This window comes from Microcaecilia unicolor, chromosome 6 (genome assembly GCF_901765095.1).
Source record: "Microcaecilia unicolor chromosome 6, aMicUni1.1, whole genome shotgun sequence".
Taxonomy (NCBI): domain Eukaryota; kingdom Metazoa; phylum Chordata; class Amphibia; order Gymnophiona; family Siphonopidae; genus Microcaecilia; species Microcaecilia unicolor.
The window spans coordinates 235,316,265-235,335,250 of NC_044036.1; the positions used below are offsets into that span (position 1 = coordinate 235,316,265).

At 44.5% G+C, this 18,986-nt stretch overlaps 1 protein-coding gene across 3 annotated transcripts in view; it reads left to right on the forward strand.

The window, feature by feature from the left end:
- Positions 1 to 18,986, forward strand: part of LOC115472398 (ectonucleoside triphosphate diphosphohydrolase 8-like) — a 454,313-nt gene that overhangs the window by 245,864 nt on the left and 189,463 nt on the right. For all 3 annotated transcript variants that reach the window (XM_030206671.1, XM_030206673.1, XM_030206672.1), the window contains exon 5: positions 16,070 to 16,229. In XM_030206671.1, coding sequence (XP_030062531.1) covers positions 16,070 to 16,229 — 160 coding nt within the window. The remainder of the gene's footprint in view (positions 1 to 16,069; positions 16,230 to 18,986) is intronic.

An 18,986-nucleotide genomic window follows, 5' to 3' on the forward strand; every position in this document is an offset into this window, starting at 1 on the left:
GTCTGAGGAAGAAGGGCTTCTCAGACAAGGTCATCGCCACTATGCTGAGAGCGAGGAAGCGCTCTACTTCTACTGCTTACGCCAGGGTTTGGCGTACTTTTGCAGCGTGGTGTGAAGCAGGCTCACTTTCTCCCTTCACTGCTCCAATTTCTTCAGTGCTGGCGTTCCTGCAAGAAGGTCTGGAGAAAGGCCTGTCGCTCAGTTCCCTTAAAGTCCAGGTAGCGGCTCTGGCTTGCTTCAGGGGCCGCCTGAAGGGTGCTTCCCTGGCTTCGCAGCCAGATGTGGTACGTTTCCTCAAGGGAGTTAATCACCTGCGCCCTCCTCTGCACTCAGTGGTGCCTGCGTGGAATCTCAACCTGGTGCTAAGAGCCTTGCAGAAGCCGCCTTTTGAACCCTTGTCGAGGGCATCTCTGAAAGACCTGACGTTGAAAGTGGTCTTTTTGGTGGCTATTACTTCAGCCAGAAGAGTTTCCGAGCTCCAGGCGCTCTCATGTCGAGAGCCTTTTCTGCAGTTCACTGAGGCAGGAGTGACTATTCGCACAGTGCCTTCCTTCCTGCCCAAGATTGTTTCTCGCTTCCATGTGAATCAGCAGCTCTGTCTCCCTTCCTTTCGTAGGGAGGACTACCCAGAGGAATACTCTGCTCTCAAATTTCTGGATGTGAGACGAGTCATCATCAGATACTTGGAAGTGACCAATGATTTCCGGAAATCGGATCATCTGTTTGTCCTGTTTGCAGGTCCTCGTAAGGGTCTGCAGGCTGCTAAGCCTACAGTGGCAAGATGGGTCAAGGAAGCCATTGCAGCGGCTTATGTGGCCGCGGGGAAGGTGCCACCTGTTCAGCTGAAGGCTCACTCCACTAGAGCTCAGGCGGCCTCGATGGCAGAGGCCGGGTCCGTCTCCTTGGAAGAGATATGCAAGGCGGCAACTTGGGCATCGGCCCATACCTTCTCCAGGCATTACCGCTTGACTGTGGCTGCTCGGGCGGAGGCCCGGTTTGGAGCTTCAGTGTTGCGGTCAGGGATTTCTATGTCCCGCCCTGGGTGAGTACTGCTTCGGTACATCCCACCAGTCTATGGATTGATCAGCATGATGATATGGAAGGTAAATTATGTATCATACCTGATAATTTTCTTTCCATTAATCATAGCTGATCAATCCATAGCCCCTCCCAGATATCTGTACTGTTTATATTCTGGTTGCATTTCAGGTTCAAGTTTAGTCTTCAGTTCCTGTTCAGGAGGACTTCTTGTTCAAGTTTTTTCAATTGGATTCTTCAAGAGTTGAGACGAGTTTGTGTTACAGTGAGCTGCTGCATTCCTCTCCCCTCCTTTTTACGGGGCTGGATTGAGACATAAATTCTGCCGGCGCTCCCTCCCGCTTCGTGCGGCTGTAGGGCAGCTTTGTACCCCTCCCGCTTCGGCGGTGTTAGGGTCAGTCAGCTCCTCCCGCGGTTGCGGTTGCAGGATAAGCCAGATCCCCCCGCATCGGCGGGGTGGTGTCCCTCCCCCGCTCCGCGGGGATGAGCTGGACGGATTCCCCTCCCCCACTTGTGTGGGGATGAGCTGGGTTAATTCCCCTCCCCCGTTTCGGCGGTGGTGAGCTGGGCAGAGTGTCCCTTTGTGGGTGTAATTCTCTAAGTGCTGAGTCCTGCGGATGGAGCTTGGATATCGACATACTGAGGAGTTTCCGGCAGCACATGACCACATATAGGGAGGCAAAAGGATTGCTCTCTATCTCCACCTGCTGGTAGATGGACACAACCCACCAGTCTATGGATTGATCAGCTATGATTAATGGAAAGAAAATTATCAGGTATGATACATAATTTTACCTTAGCGTATCTGGGTTTAAAAAAGGATTGGACAAGTTCCTAGAGAAAAAGTCCTTAGTCTGCTATTGAAAGGAACTGGGGAAGCCACTACTTGCCCTGGGATTGGTAGCCTGGAATGTTGTTCTTATTGGGTTTCTGCCAGGTACTTGTGACCTGGCTTGGCCACTGTTGGAAACAAGATGCTGGGCAACATGAACCATTGGTCTAACCCAGTATGGCTATTCTTATGTTCTTATGAGACTTTGAGACTCTCTCTTTTTATGTTGTCGTCATTTGTCTCTCATTTAAGCTCCTCAGACAATGACCAGCCCTAATGTACATAATGTGTTAAATTGTTACTAGAATAATAGTGATATTTATCAATATCAGGCAGGGAGTGTTTGCCCCCACATAGCTCTAAAATGTGTTTAATGCTATTCTTACTTCTTAGGACTTTTAGTGCTGCAGTCACTTCCTGATGTGGTATGTGAGCAATGCATTGTGTGTAATTTAGTCTCACATGTGCTGCAGCCACCCCTGCTTCATGGGCGTAGTTTGGGTGGGTGGGGGGGGGGGGTCATTACCCCCACAAACGTAGGGCCAGCGCAGCGCAAGGCAGCAGGCAGCTTTCAGACAGTCCCTCCCCGCCTTCACCTCCCCGACCGACAGCCCTCCTCTCCGTTCCCCCCCCCCCCCCCACGGGTTTAACCCTTTTCCTTTCAGTCACAGTGACAGCAGTGAAGAAGGCAACACAGCGGGCTTGCCTCCAGCTTCTCCCTTCCCTCACACAGTGTCCCGCCTTCTGCAATGATTATTTCCTGTTTCCGCGAGGGCGGGACACTGTGTGAGGGAAGGGAGAAGCTGGAGGCGAGCCCGCTGTGTTGTCTTCTTCACTGCCGTTGCTGCGACTGAAAGTAAAAGGGTTAAACGCACAGGAGGGGGGAAGGAAGGAACGGAGAGGAGTGCTGTCGGGGAGCTGAGAAAGGGCCGGGAGAATCGCTGGACATGGATGGGAAGGGAGAGCAGGGGAAGAGAAGAGATCGCTGGACAGGAGAGGAGGGGAGGGCAGGGGAGAGAGGAGAATTGCTGGACATGGATGGATAGAGGGGAGGGGAGGGCAGGAGAGAGAGGAGAATTGCTGGACATGGATGGATGAATGGAAGGGGCAGGGGAGAGAGGAAATTTGCTGGATATGGATGGAGGAGGGCAGGAGAATGGAGAGTTTCTGGGCATGGATGGATGGAGGGGAGGGCAGGGGAGAGAGGAGAATTGCTGGACATGGATGGATAGAGGGGAGAGTTGCTGGGCATGGATGGATGGAGGGGAGGGCAGGGGAGAGAGGAGAATTGCTGGACATGGATGGATAGAGGGGAGGGCAGGAGAGAGAGGAGAATTGCTAGACATGGATGGATGGATGAATGGAAGGGGCAGGGACGAGAGGAAATTTGCTGGATATGGATGGATGGAGGAGAGGGCAGGGGAGAATGGAGAGTTGCTGGGCATGGATGGATGGAGGGGAGGGGAGGGCAGAGGAGAGAGGAGAATTGCTGGACATGGATGGATGGGGGGGCAGGGGAGAGAGCAAATTTGCTGGATATGGATGGATGGAGGAGAGGGCAGGGGAGAATGGAGGATTGCTGACATGGATGGAGGGGAGGGCAGGGGAGAGAGGAGAATTGCTGGACATGGACGGATGGAGGGAGCAGGGGAGAGAGCAGATTTTCTGGATATGAATGGATGGAGGAGAGGGCAGGGGAGAATGGAGAGTTGCTGTACATGGATGGATGGAGGGGAGGGAAGTCAGGAAGGAGAAGCACATGGATGGAGGGGAGGGAAGAGAGGAGAAATGCTGGACATGGATGGAGTGGAGGGCAGGGAAGAGAGGAGAAATGTTGGACAAGGATGGAGGGAAGGAAAGACAAAGGAAGGAGATGCACACGGATGAAGGGGAAGGGAGAGAGGAGAAATGCTGGACTGATAGAGGGGAAATTGCTGAATTTAAGGGCTGGATCAGAACACTTTGAGGGCAGATGCTGAAACTGGAGGAAGGAAAGGGACAGGGCTACAGATGGTAGGCAGGACACATAAGGACACAGGAGGATGGTGGACGGTGAGAGAAAAAATATCAAATGGAAAGAAGACACTGCATAAAACAGAAGACACTGGGACCAAAACAAATAGAAAAACTAAATGATCAGACAACAAAGGTAGAAAAAAGTATTTTATTCAGAATTTATTAATTGGAATATGTCAGCTTTTGGAAATGTGCATCTGTGATATTTTGCATGTAAGTTTCAATTTTTCTAGTATTGCTGCATGCTGAGTCTGACTTTTTGAGGTAACTTTCCAGTTCAGTATTTTGCCTTCATATTTTTTTATTTGTAGCTCCTTGTGTCATCTCTGTTGTGTCATGTGTTTTTCATGTTTGATCAAGGTGCAGTATTCTGCTATTGTGTAGTATTTGCAGCCCTTTTTATTTTGGTTTTTTTTTGTCACTAGGTAGTGTACTGGTGTTTTAGAGCCCAGTGTGATTACAGTGCTGCCTTTCCACGCATAAAGTTATAGCTCGTCCTGTCCTTGGAATTAGTGCTGTTATGGTTTGCAGTGGCGTAGCTAGGTGGGGTGCCAGGGGAGCGGCTGCTCCAACAAACGGATTTCTGCCGGCACCGGCGCCTATTTTTTTCTCGTCGTGTTGCATTGAAAATGTGCGCCGCTGCTGGCAGAAGTCCGCTCTCGCACTGTTTTCACTCCCCTGCGCCCAACCTGGCTCCGCTTCTGATGGTTTGGTAAGGTTATAAGTGGGTTTTTGCACAAGTTTGTGTATAGTGTTTTGCAGTGGAGAGATTGTGTGTTGGCCTTACTGAGGTGGCGCGAAAACTTCAGAAAGGGTGTAGAGCCTAAATCATGATACACTACCTCTTGAAGGATCTACATATAGAGCTTATACATTTCTAAGGTCTACACTGGCATGGTGTGGGAAAAGGGGTGGGGAAATACTACTGGAGAGGAAGAGGGAGTTCTGGATAAGGAGGAAAGAAGAAAGGAAGGGAGAAAGAGCTGGCTTTTTTGGGAATAACCATAATGAATATGTATGAGATATCTCATACATATTCATTATGGTTATTCCCCAAAACACAGGCTCTTTCTCCCTTCCTTCCTTTGTTCCTCCATATTAGCATATTCATTTGCTTATATAATGAATATGCTAATGAATATGCTAATATGCCTGCCCCATCCTTTGCCCCCCCCCCCCAAATGAAACAGTCAAACTACGCCCATGCCCTGCTTATCTGAATAAGCTTCACTACTAGTGATCTTTTCTCCTGCAAAGGCCACCTTTTTCTCTCAGCCTAGCTTAAGTCCTTTGTCTATCTGCTGTTATTTCCTGATTATCTCTACTATCTTTGCTCTGATGGGTCAACTAGGATATGACCTCTCTCTACAATCAAAAACTACCCTCTATGACTTGCTCTGTAGCTGGTATTGGGCTCTGTCCCTGTTGGTCTCTTTACTTCACCCTCTGGCAAAAGAATCGGTTGGGCCGCTGGATAACCGAGGGGTAAAAGGGGCGATCAAGGAAGATAAAGACGTAGCGGAGACATTGAATGAATTCTTTGCTTTGGTCTTCACCGAGGAAGATTTGGGTGGGATACCAGTGTCGGAAATGGTATTTCAAGCGGACGAGTTGAAGAAACTTACTGACTTCATGGTAAACCTGGAGGACGTAATGGGGCAGTTCAGCAAACTGAAGAGTAGCAAATCTCCTGGACCGGATGGTATTCATCCTAGAGTACTGATAGAAATGAAAATGAGCTTGCGGAGCTACTGCTAGTGATATGCAATTTATCTTTAAAATCGAGCATGGTACCGGAAGATTGGAGGGTGGCCAATTTAACGCTGATTTTTTAAAAAGGTTCCGGGGAGATCCGGGAAATTATAGACTGGTGAGTCTGACGTCGGTGCTGGGGAAAATGGTAGAGGCTATTATCAAAAACAAAATTACAGAGCTCATCCAAGGACATGGATTACTGAGACCAAGTCTGCATGGCTTTTGTGTGGGGAAATCTTGCCTGACCAATTTACTTCAATTCTTTGAAGGAGTAAACAAACATGTGGACAAAGGGGAGCTGGTTGATATTGTGTATCTGGATTTTCAAAAGGCGTTTGACAAGGTACCTCATGAAAGCCTACAGAGAAAATGGGATAGGATGAAATGTCCTATTGTGGATTAAAAACTGGTTGAAGGATAGGAAACAGAGAGTGGGGTTAAATGGGCAGTATTCACAATGGAGAAGGGTACTTAGTGGAGTTCCTCAGGGGTCTGTGCTAGGACCGCTGCTTTTTAATATATTTATAAATGATTTAGAGATGGAAGTAACTAGCGAGGTAATTAAATTTGCTGATGACACAAAGTTATTCAAAGTTGTTAACTCGCGACAGGATTGTGAAAAACTACAAGAGGACGTTACGAGACTGGGAGACTGGGCGGCTAAATGGCAGATGATGTTTAATGTGAGCAAGTGCAAGGTGATGCATGTGGGAAAAAAAGAACCCGAATTATAGCTACGTCATGCAAGGTTCCACGTTAGGAGTTACAGACCAAGAAAGGGATCTGGGTGTTGTCGTCGATAATACACTGAAACTTTCTGCTCAGTGTGCTGCTGCGGCTAGGAAAGCGAATAGAATGCTGGGTATTATTAGGAAAGGTATGGAAAACAGGTGTGAGGATGTTACAATGCCGTTGTATCGCTCCATGGTGCGACCGCACCTTGAGTATTGTGTCCAATTCTGGTCGCTGCATCTCAAGAAAGATATAGTAGAATTGGAAAAGGTGCAGCGAAGGGCAACTAAAATGATAGCGGGGATGGGAGGACTTCCCTATGAAGAGAGACTAAGGAGGCTAGGGCTTTTCAGCTTGGGGAAGAGACGGCTGAGGGGAGACATGATAGAGGTATATAAAATAATGAGTGGAATGGAACAGGTGGATGTGAAGCGTCTGTTCACGCTTTCCAAAAATACTAGGACTAGGGGGCATGCGATAAAACTACAGTGTAATAAATTTAAAACAAATCGGAGAAAATGTTTCTTCACCCAACGCATAATTAAACTCTGGAATTCGTTGCCGGAGAACGTGGTGAAGGCGGTTAGCTTAGCAGAGTTTAAAAAGGGGTTAGACGGTTCCCTAAGGACGTCCATAAAACACTACTAAATGAACTTTGGAAAAATCCACAATTCCAGGAATAACATGTATAGAATGTATAGAATGTTTGTACGTTTGGGAAGCTTGCCAGGTGCCCTTGGCCTGGATTGGCCGCTGTCGTGGACAGGATGCTGGGCTCGATGGACCCTTGGTCTTTTCCCAGTGTGGCATTACTTATGTACTTATGGCCTTGTGGGTGTTGTTCTTGGTCCCTCTGTTCTTGCGAGCTCAGACACTTCCATCTTGCCTCAGAAGCATGTACGTCTGTGCTCCCCTGGAGTGAACTTGCCTTTTTACCAATACTACACAACTCAGCACCTTAACTCTGAAACTACTCCCAGTGTATTATTTTCAAACTTCTCATACTTAATTTTGCAGCCTTTAGATTAGGAACACATGACTACTTAGCATCTTTAACTATCCCTTATTCCCTGATACACTTACTACGCTCTATAAATGATTACCATTTGGAACTTCCAAGATCAAAACTTGCTCAGCTTAAATCCACCTGTTACTGTGCCGCTGCCTTCACTGCCCCTCCTTCTGGAATTAGCTCTCCCTCTCTATCAGGACTGAGCCATCATTCAAAAACTTTAAAGTTACAATGAAAACCTGGCTCTTCAACCAAGCTTATAGCACTATCATCTAATAACCAACCTATTAACAAGATCGTCACTGATCTCCTAGTACGCTACTCCCTCTTTTCTTTCCCTCCCCAAATTACCGCCCCACCTCTCTTTTTGTCCTTCTCTTAACCCTTGTTTAATTAGTTTGAGTGTTATATACCTTTCCTGTCAAACACTGGAGTTCCTTTCCTACGTTGCTCATTCTTTTATAGTATTTTATGTACATCGCCATGTTGGGCGGCTAGAGGAAAGTTATATGCTGATTTTATGTATCTGCCTTGATTACATTTTGTTTCATTTTACCAGATGGGTCTGCTTTTCTTTTCTGCTATTTTGGATCTTGCAGACCACTTGCCTGTGTGGTTTTTGGCACCGTTCAGGTCTTCCAGTTAGTTTTAGACATGAAGCCTCTTGCCTTAGGGCAACAAGCTTCTGAGAATCTACAAACTGTGAGTAAATTAGCTACAGTTATCCAATAAAGTAAATTTCAGAAAAGAATAGAGACTTTGTGTGTGTGCTGATGTGCTAAGATTATACTGCCTGGATATTATAGCACATGTACTCTTTAAGAGGGCGAGGATCACTCCTCCTTATGGTGCCTTTTTCATCCTTGATGCTACTTTGTAGCCTTATCTCCTTTATTAGTTAGTGTATGTGTTTTTGGACAAGTCCATATTAATAATGGCTTATGGATTTTTTTTTTTAGGAAGTTATCCAAACCTTTTATAAACCCCGCTAAGTTAACTGCTTTTACCACATTTTATGGCAACAAATTCCAGAGTTTAAATAACATGTTAAGTGAAGAAATATTTTCTTCTATTTGTTTTAAATTTACTATTTTGTAGCTTAAATGCGTGCCCCCTAGTCCTAGTTTTTTTGGAAAGAGTAAAAAAGCAATTCACGTCTACCCGTTCCACTCCACTCATTATTTTATGGACCTCTATCGTATCTCCCCTCAGCCGTCTTTTCTCCAAGCTGAAGAGACCTAGCCTCTTTAGCCTTTTCTCATAGGGAAGTCGTCCCAACCCCTTTATCATTTTTGTCACCCTTCTTTATACCTTTTCTAATTCCACTATATCTTTTTTGAGATGCAGTGGCCAGAATTGCACACAGCATTTGAGGTGCGGTCACACCATGGAGCGATACAAAGGTATTATAACATCCTCATTTTTGTTTTCCATTCCTTTCCTAATAAGACCTAACATTCTATTTGCTTTCTTAGCTGCCACTACACACTGAGAGTTTCAACTTATCATCAACGATGACACCTAGATCCCTTTCCTGGTCAGTGACTCCTAACGTGGAACCTTGCATCACATTGCTATAGTTCGGGTTCCTCTTTCCCAGATGCATCACTTTACACTTGCGCACATTAAATGTCATTTGCCATTTGGATGCCCGATCTCCCAGTCTCGTAAGGTCCTCTTGCAATTTTTCACAATCCTCTTGCGATTTAACAACTTTGAATAACTTTGTGTCGTCAGCAAATTTAATTATCTCACTAATTAGTCCCATATCTAGATCATTGATAAATATGTTAAAAAGCAATAGTCCCAGCACAGAGCCCTATGGAACCTCACTATCTACCCAAGTTGGAAATTCCAGTGCTCGTCTTCCCTTCTTCTTAGTTCCAGGTTCCTATGGGCCCCAGAGTGGGGTAATCCACCTACTGCTGTTCTGCATGCTACTTGCTGGACTTCCTCCAGGCACAAAGGGACAGGGCTCTTCCCTTAACTCAGAGTTTTATACTTTCCTTAAAAAGCTGAAGCATCAATGCTATTGGGCCACTTTCTTAGAACAGACCTCCTTCTATACAAATTTAATTGTCACCTTTGACCTTTCTAAAACAGAGGCCCAGAATATTCTTCCTGCAACTGCAAAGGTGAGCACATTTTTGGCAGCCTGCTACATGTATAAAAATATAAGGAATCAGAGAAAAGAAATGTTACTATCATGTTTTTCTCTAATGTAACTCAGAACTTTCTGAGAAGTTCTGAGAGAAGAGGACATTTCTCTGGTAAGTGAACACTACTTTGTTTGTGCTTTGGGAACTTAAAGATTGGGGTTTAAAGGAGGAATTGTAGGTTAGTGTTAGGCAAACTTAAAAAGCAAATTTCAACAGCTAACAGAAAACAGCTAATCTCCATAGTCTTTTCCACTTAGTTTTAAAAGCCTTGTACCACAGCATTAACAGATAGAATCTAACAGCCACTGCAGGATCTAATTTAGTATTAAGGGTGAATAAAAAGAGAGAGAGAGGGGGAAAAGCAAGCAGGGCCTAGTTTAGAGGAATAAAAAGAGAGAGAGAGAGAGAGAGAGAGAGAGAGTGAAAAGCAAGCACCATTAACTAGTTGCCATAGTGTATAAACCCCTTCCCCACAGTTTTAAACTGAACTTTTCTCTAGAAATAGGCATTTTCCACATAGTTTTAAACTGAAACTTTTCTAGAGGTAGGAACTCCTTTGTTCTAAACGGCAGTTATTTTTCTTTTCCTTGGCTGCTGGCTGCTGGAGAGTTAGCTCATCCAGTGACCTAGTTTTAAACTGAAACCTTTTCTAGAGGTAGGAACTCCTTTGTTCTAAACGGCAGTTATTTTTCTTTTCCTTGGCTGCTGGAGAGTTATCTCATCCAGTGACCTCAATTAAGTGATAATTAAGGTGTGGGGGAAGTAGAATACTTGCATAGGTTGCTCAAAAGAGACCCCTTAGATTCAAAAGTATATAAAGAGGGAAGGTCCCACTGAACTTTCTTTCTGAGAAGTTCTGAGAGAAGAGGACATTTCTCTGGTAAGTAAACACTACTTTGTTTGTGCTTTGGGAACTTAAAGATTGGGGTTTAAAGGAGGAATTGTAGGTTAGTGTTAGGCAAACTTAAAAAGCAAATTTCAACAGCTAACAGAAAACAGCTAATCTCCATAGTCTTTTCCACTTAGTTTTAAAAGCCTTGTACCACAGCATTAACAGATAGAATCTAACAGCCACTGCAGGATCTAATTTAGTATACCCACCCACCCCTAGGACAACTCCTCATTTATAGTCAGTTATTGTAATTAGGGTAACAAGCAAGGAGTGCTCTTATAGAGTTTAAAATACATTTCATTACCATCTAAGAAGGAAATACTAAAATCATACAATACACTATATAAAGTAAAAGATACTTTTATATTAGGCTAATATCCTTAATACTGTAGCAAGTTTTAAAATATTGGAAAACTCAAAAACACTAAGATGGAGTCAGCAGTCCAGCAGCGAGAGGGGTGCTATCCAGTCTTTTGCATTGAGTGTCACATGTATGATTATCTCCCAGTTGGTGAGATGTCATATGTTTGCGTCCGATGCAAAGAGCTCCTAGCTCTTAGAGAATATGTCCGTTCTCTTGAGGCTAGAGTAGCAGACTTGGTGGAACTGAGGGAGACAGAGAGGTACATAGAGGAGACCTACAGGGATGTTGTAGAGAGCTCCCACCTCCAGTCTAGTAGCCCTTGTGCTACCTTGGAGGAGGGAGGTCTCCTAGAAGGAGAGCATCAACCTGGTGAAGTAGGAAGTACTCCTTTAGCCAGGACCTGCCCACCAGGGGATGTACTATCCTCTCGCACTGAGGATATGTCTCCAAGTGCTGCCCGGGAGGGAAAGGTTAGGACAGCTGTTGTAGTTGGTGATTCGATCATTAGGCATATAGATAGCTGGGTGGCTGGTGGACGTGAGGATCGCCTGGTGACTTGCCTGCCTGGTGTGAAGGTGGCGTACCTCACGCGTCACCTAGATAGGATTTTAGATAGTGCTGGGGAGGAGTCCGCTGTCTCGGTACATGTGGGTACCAATGACATAGGAAAATGTGGGAGAGAGGTTCTGGAAGCCAAATTTAGGCTCTTAGGTAGAAAGCTCAAATCCAGATCCTCTAGGGTAGCATTTTCTGAAATGCTACCTGTTCCACGTGCAGGGCCCAAGAGACAGGCAGAGCTCCAGAGTCTCAATGCATGGATGAGACAATGGTGCAGGGAGGAGGGTTTTAGATTTGTTAGGAACTGGGCAACATTCTGGGGAAGGGGGAGCCTATTCCGAAAGGATGGGCTCCACCTTAACCAGGGTGGGACCAGGCTGCTGGCGTCGGCATTTAAAAAGGAGATAGAGCAGCTTTTAAACTAGAAATGGGGGGAAGGCCGACAGTCGCTCAAAAGCGCATGGTTCGGGAAAAGGTATCTTGCAAAGATACCTCACAAACAGGGAAGATAGGGTTTCTGGATAGTGAGGTTGCACAACAGACCGTGGTAGGCCAGGTGCCCTTAAATACAACTAAAGATCAGACAAAAAATGTCAAATCAATAGTGTCAGGTACTAAGCATCATGCAAATAAGAACAACAAACATACTCTGAAATGTCTATATGCAAATGCTAGGAGTCTAAGAAATAAGATGGGAGAGTTGGAATATATTGCACTAAATGAAAAATTGGATATAATAGGCATTACTGAGACCTGGTGGAAGGAGGATAACCAGTGGGACACTGTCATACCGGGGTACAAAGTATATCGTAATGATAGGGTAGACCGGACTGGTGGAGGGGTAGCATTGTATATTAAAGAGAGCCTTGGCTCAGAAAGATTACAAATTCAGCAGGACACAAATCACACCTTTGAATCACTGTGGGTTGAAATTCCATGTATAAAAGGGAAAAAAATGGTGATAGGAGTGTACTACCGTCCACCTCGCCAGGATGAGCAGGTAGACACAGAAATGATAAAAGAAATCAGAGACGCGAACAAAATGGGCAATGTGATAATAATGGGTGACTTCAATTATCCAAATATAGACTGGGTAAATGTAACATCAGGACACGCTACAGAGATACAATTCCATGATGAAATCAAGGACAGCTTTATGGAGCAACTGGTGCAGGAGCCGACGAGAGAAGGAAAAATTCTAGACTTGGTCCTTAGTGGAGCGCATGATCTGGTGAGGGACTTTATGGTACTGGGGCCGCTTGATAACAGTGACCATAATATGATCAGTTTTGACATCAACCTTGAAGTAACTGTACACAGAAAGTCAAGTACGTTAGCGTTTAACTTTAAAAAAGGAGACTATGTAAAAATGAGAAGAACCGTAATAAAAAAACTTAGGGGGGCAACTGAGAGAGTAAAAACTGTACAACAGGCGTGGACGCTGTTCAAAAATACCATCCTGGAGGCCCAGGCCATACATATTCCGCGAATTAGAAAAGAAAGACGGAAGTCCAAAAGACACCTGGCCTGGTTGAAAAGTGAGGTGAAGGAAGCTATTAGGGCTAAAAGAAACACCTTCAGAAAATGGAAGAAGGAACCGTCTGAAAATAACAAGAAACAGCATAAGGAGTGTCAAAGCAAATGCAAGGTGCAGATTAAGAAGGCCAAGAGGGAGTATGAAAAAAAGATAGCATTAGAGGCAAAAAAACATAGTAAAATTTTTTTTCGGTATATTAAAAGCAGGAAGCCGGCAAAAGAATCGGTTGGGCCGCTGGATGACCGAGGGGTAAAAGGGGCGATCAAGGAAGACAAAGACGTAGCGGAGAGACTGAATGAATTCTTTGCTTCGGTCTTCACCGAGGAAGATTTGGGTGGGATACCGGTGTCGGAAATGGTATTTCAAGCGGACGAGTCGGAGAAACTTACTGACTTCACGGTAAACCTGGAGGACGTAATGGGGCAGTTCGGCAAACTGAAGAGTAGCAAATCTCCTGGACCGGATGGTATTCATCCTAGAGTACTGATAGAATTGAAAAACGAGCTTGTGGAGCTACTGCTAGTGATATGCAACTTATCCTTAAAATCGAGCGTGGTACCGGAAGATTTGAGGGTGGCCAATGTAACGCCCATTTTTAAAAAAGGCTCCAGGGGAGATCCGGGAAATTATAGACCGGTGAGTCTGACGTCGGTGCCGGGGAAAATGGTAGAGGCTATTATCAAAAACAAAATTACAGAGCACATCCGAGGACATGGATTACTGAGACCAAGTCAGCATGGCTTTTGTGTGGGGAAATCTTGCCTGACCAATTTACTTCAATTCTTTGAAGGAGTGAACAAACATGTGGACAAAGGGGAGTCGGTTGATATTGTGTATCTGGATTTTCAAAAGGCGTTTGACAAGGTACCGCATGAAAGGCTACAGAGGAAATTGGAGGGTCATGGGATAGGAGGAAATGTCCTATTGTGAATTAAAAACTGGTTGAAGGATAGGAAACAGAGAGTGGGGTTAAATGGGCAGTATTCACAATGGAGAAGGGTAGTTAGTGGGGTTCTTCAGGGGTCCGTGCTAGGACCGCTGCTTTTTAATATATTTATAAATGATTTAGAGATGGGAGTAACTAGCGAGGTAATTAAATTTGCTGATGACACAAAGTTATTCAAAGTCGTTAAATCGCGACAGGATTGTGAAAAATTACAAGAGGACCTTACGAGACTGGGAGACTGGGCGGCTAAATGGCAGATGATGTTTAATGTGAGCAAGTGCAAGGTGATGCATGTGGGAAAAAAGAACCCGAATTATAGCTACGTCATGCAAGGTTCCACGTTAGGAGTTATGGACCAAGAAAGGGATCTGGGTGTCGTCGTCGATAACACACTGAAACCTTCTGCTCAGTGTGCTGCTGCGGCTAAGAAAGCGAATAGAATGTTGGGTATTATCAGGAAAGGTATGGAAAACAGGTGTGAGGATGTTATAATGCCGTTGTATCGCTCCATGGTGCGACCGCACCTTGAGTATTGTGTTCAATTCTGGTCACCGCATCTCAAGAAAGATATAGTAGAATTGGAAAAGGTGCAGCAAAGGGCGACTAAAATGATAGCGGGGATGGGACGACTTCCCTATGAAGAAAGACTAAGGAGGCTAGGGCTATATAGATTGGAGAAGAGATGGCTGAGGGGAGACATGATAGAGGTATATAAAATAATGAGTGGAGTGGAACAGGTGGATGTGAAGCGTCTGTTCACGCTTTCCAAAAATACTAGGACTAGGGGGCATGCGATGAAACTACAGTGTAGTAAATTTAAAACAAATCGGAGAAAATCTTTCTTCACCCAACGTGTAATTAAACTCTGGAATTCGTTGCCGGAGATAGTGGTGAAGGCGGTTAGCTTAGCAGAGTTTAAAAATGGGGTTGGACGGTTTCCTAAAGGACAAGTCCATAAACCGCTACTAAACGGACTTGGAAAACTCCAAAATTCCAGGAATAACATGTATAGAATGTTTGTACGTTTGGGAAGCTTGCCAGGTGCCCTTGGCCTGGATTGGCCGCTGTCGTGGACAGGATGCTGGGCTCGATGGACCCTTGGTCTTTTCCCAGTATGGCATTACTTATGTACTTATGTAGTTATGAATTGTTGATAAAAAAAAATTATGGAAACAGCCAAGCCTTAACAATTTTCAGAAACTCAGATAATTCTGGTGTTCTCAAATTTCAGCAGGTAAACTTTTCCACAATCTAGGAGCTGCTGCAGGGAAAGATCCTGCCTTTGGTTTTGCTTTATTTTAGTGCATGCATGCGAGAAATAAAAAATACTGCTTCTTGTCTAGAATGCAGTTATCCCTTAAATAGAAAGGGCCTTTAATTTGAAATGCTTTAAACATAATAGAAAGATGTCTGAACTCAGCCTTAAAGTAATAGGCAACCAATGAAGTTCCCTCCATATAGCTATAGTGTTCTTCCTAAAAGCTGTGGTATTCTGAACCATCTGGATTGTTTCTTTAGTTGTCCTGCCAAAACAGCATTACAATAAACCAGCTGTGGTGCAGTATAATGAGGGTGAGAAGTTAGACCTTTAATAACAGATTGTGTTTTAAAAAATACATGGATAGATTGAACACCGCCCCCAGGCCCCAGGTATGCACGTAAGTAAGCATAAACTTGTTACATATATGTGTGTATTTGGCCAAGCAGTTTTATAATAACCATGAAGGTGGAAAATGCTTTATAAAATTACCTTCTTTTACAAGCACCAAAGTACTTTCTTCCTCTTTGGAGTGCTTACCTGCTGCCCTGTTTTTTTTCTTTTCTTGAGATATTATAGAAATATTTATCTTCATTCTCCTAATTATAACCAAGCATGGCACGAATGGTTTCCCCCTTTTATATAGCTTCCCCTTCCTTCACTCCATTCTGGACTTCTTTCTCCTTTTCTGTCCTTTATCCATACAAAAGTGGCGGAAAAAGAGGATCGGATTATCCATTGCGTTTGTCTCTTTGCCAGATTGACTAAATCTATATAGCATCATTTGGTTATCCATCTCGCCACCTTCACAGTAATCTGAAAGAGCATTAAAAGACTGTATAAGCAGGGGATTGTGTAGTTCCTCATGACTATAACACACATTTAAAATATATTCTGTATATGACAAAGATGTCTATCCTAAAATTCAAGACTCTGATGGAACTTCAATAAAATCTTTTGTAACTTTCAGGGAGCAGAATAACACACAGGCAAATCAGGTCTTTGATGAGATCTCCAAGACCATTAAACAGTACCCTCTGGATTTCCGTGGAGCACGCATCCTGTCTGGGAATGAGGAAGGATCTTTGGGTTGGGTTACAGTGAACTATCTCCTTGAATCCTTTGTTAAGGTGAGTGGTATGGCCAGAGAAATATGTAATAATGAAAGGTAGTTTGCAAAATGCTTCCATTCATGATGATGTAGATTTATCAGAGTAAAGTAAGCAAAATGCTGTGGAGTGTCTACCAGAAGTTGTATGAGAAAAGACTTGAAGATATAAATATATATATATACCTAGAGGATAGGAGGGACAAGGGAAACATGACACAGACATTTACTTACTTGAAAGGCATTAATGAACAAGCACTCCTTTTCCAAAGAGGGAGAAGCTATAGAACCAGAGGGCATGAACCATCAAGAAAGATTTCTTCATAGAAAGGGTGAAGAATGCTTTGCATACCCTACAAGAAACACCATTTTCAATGTGACGTTCTTTAAAGAGGTGATCTGAATGAGTTCAAACAGTGCTCAAATTAAAGCCAACAAAACCAAGTTCAAATTCATGGAAGGTGTCACCAGATGTCTCGGGAGCCTAAGCAAAATAGCCCCTCTGAGAAAGCATACCACATACAGGTGTGTCCCCAAGGCCCAGCCCTGCACCATGCCAGCGCCATTACCTGCACCTTCAAAGAAGCTAGAGCCAGTCCCTTATCCAAACCATCTTGCAAGGAATCTAAAATCTGCGAGACTAATGCCCTCAACAGCTCCATTTGCCACTCCAGAATCCACTCTTCAAAATCTACCAAATCCAGATGTACATCAAGAAAGTTTATGTCTTTCAAGAATGCAAAAGAATCACAATCACCTGAGAAGAATACCCTCTCTTCCAAAACCTAGCCTTCTCAAGAGCTATGCAATAAGACAAAATTGAGCTGCATCCTTTGTCTGTATCAGTCTCTGCACCAACAAAGCCTCCATGCAGGGCAGAACCAGGGGGTCTTCCACTTTCAGCCACATTAGGTCTCTGTACTATGGTCTCCTTGGCTAGTTTAGAGCCACCAGGACCGCGACCGCAAGTTCCAGGTGTCTCTCAGTCTTCTGAATGACTCTTCCCAGAACATCCCAAGGTGGAAAGACATATAACAGACTAGTCCTTGAGCATGGCTATACCAGGGCTTCTATGCCTCCTGAGTGATGTTCCCTCCTTTGGTTGAAGAACCTTTCAGGTTCCTGTATTTGGCTGAGATTCATCACTGGTTATTCCCAATGCTAAATGATGTTCTCAAAGACCTCCTCTGCCTGGCTTAATTCTTTGAGTCTAGTGTGTGTCTGCTGTGAAAGTCCACCTGGACATTTTCCATGCCCACTACCTATGCCACAGACAAGGCCACCAGGTGTATCTCCACCCAAGCTATTAATATGCTCACTTCCTCTGAGACTTGTTAGCTTTGGGTTCCCTCTAGCCAGTTGACATAGCCTATGTCTGTGGCATTGTCTGACATCACCAGGACCATTTGGCCTTGATCCAGTGGAAGAAATGTTTGCAGTGTCAGGCAAATGGCCCTCACCACCAGGCGGTTGCCAGACTGTCTCCTCCAGTGACCCAAGTCCTTGGGCTATCTTCCTTGACAATGGGCTTCCTAGCCTCTGAGGCTGGCATCCATCATAGCTGATTGGAAATGCTCAATCACCAAGAGAGGCCTTCCAAGGAAGTAATAAGACCCAACCTAATGCCTGTGCCTGTGTCTGTGGAGTCCCCTAGGGTAATATGGCTCATTGAAGAGGGCACATCAAGCTTAACACCTGTAGATAATCCCAGACTGTAGGAGTCAGGATGCTTGATTAAGGATGTGACTGCAGCTTTTTCGCTCTGCCCCCTGTCAGGAATACCCTTCCTTGCCATCATGGTCGATCGGTGTCTTAGCTGTTTGGGGAGGCCAGTGGGTGGGGCTGGGGTAGGGCAAGTCCAGGGGCCTGATTTTTTAATTGTCAGACAACGTGCAAAAAGAAAAGTCAGCAAAATAGTCGCAGATAATACATATTTTAATATCTAAATTTACTACTACTACTACTAATTATAATTTCTATAGCACTACTAGACGTATGCAGCACTGTACACTAAACATGTAAGAGACAGTCCCTGCTCGACAGAGCTTACAATCTAATCAAGACAGACAAACAGGACAAATAAGGGAATTACTTAAGGTGGGAATAATAAAACAGATATGGGTACTGAACAAGTGAATAGGAGTTAGGAGTTAAAAGAAGCCTAAAAAAGGTGGACTTTTAGCCTAGACTTGAAGACGATTAGAGCTGGAGCTTGATATACTGACCCAGGAAGGTGCAGCAAGATAAAAGGAATGGAATCAGGAGTTTGCAGTGGAGGAGAAGAGTACAGATAAGAGGGATTTACCTGATGAATGGAGTTCCAGGGGAGGAGTGTAGGGAGAGATAAGAGTAGAGAGGTACTGAGGAGCTGCAGAGTGAATGCACTTGTAAGTCAGTATGAGGAGTTTGAATTTAATGTGGAAACAGATAGGGAGCCAATGAAATGACTTGAGGAGAGGGCTAATATGAGTGTAACGACACTGGCAGAATATAAGTTGTGCCACAAAGTTTTGAACAGATTGAAGGGGGGAGAGATGGTTTAGTGGAAGACCTGTGAGAAGCAAGTTGTAGTAGTATAAGCGTGAGGTGAAAAGAGTGTGGATAAAGGTTTTGGTAGTGTGCTCAGAAAGGAGGGGACACATTTTGGTGATATTATAGAGAAAGAAACAACAGGTTTTAGTCGTCTGTTGGATATGTGCAGAAAAAGAGAGAGAGGAGTCAAAGATGACCCCCCAGGTTACGAGCTGATGAGACAGGGAGCATGAGAGTCATCCACAGA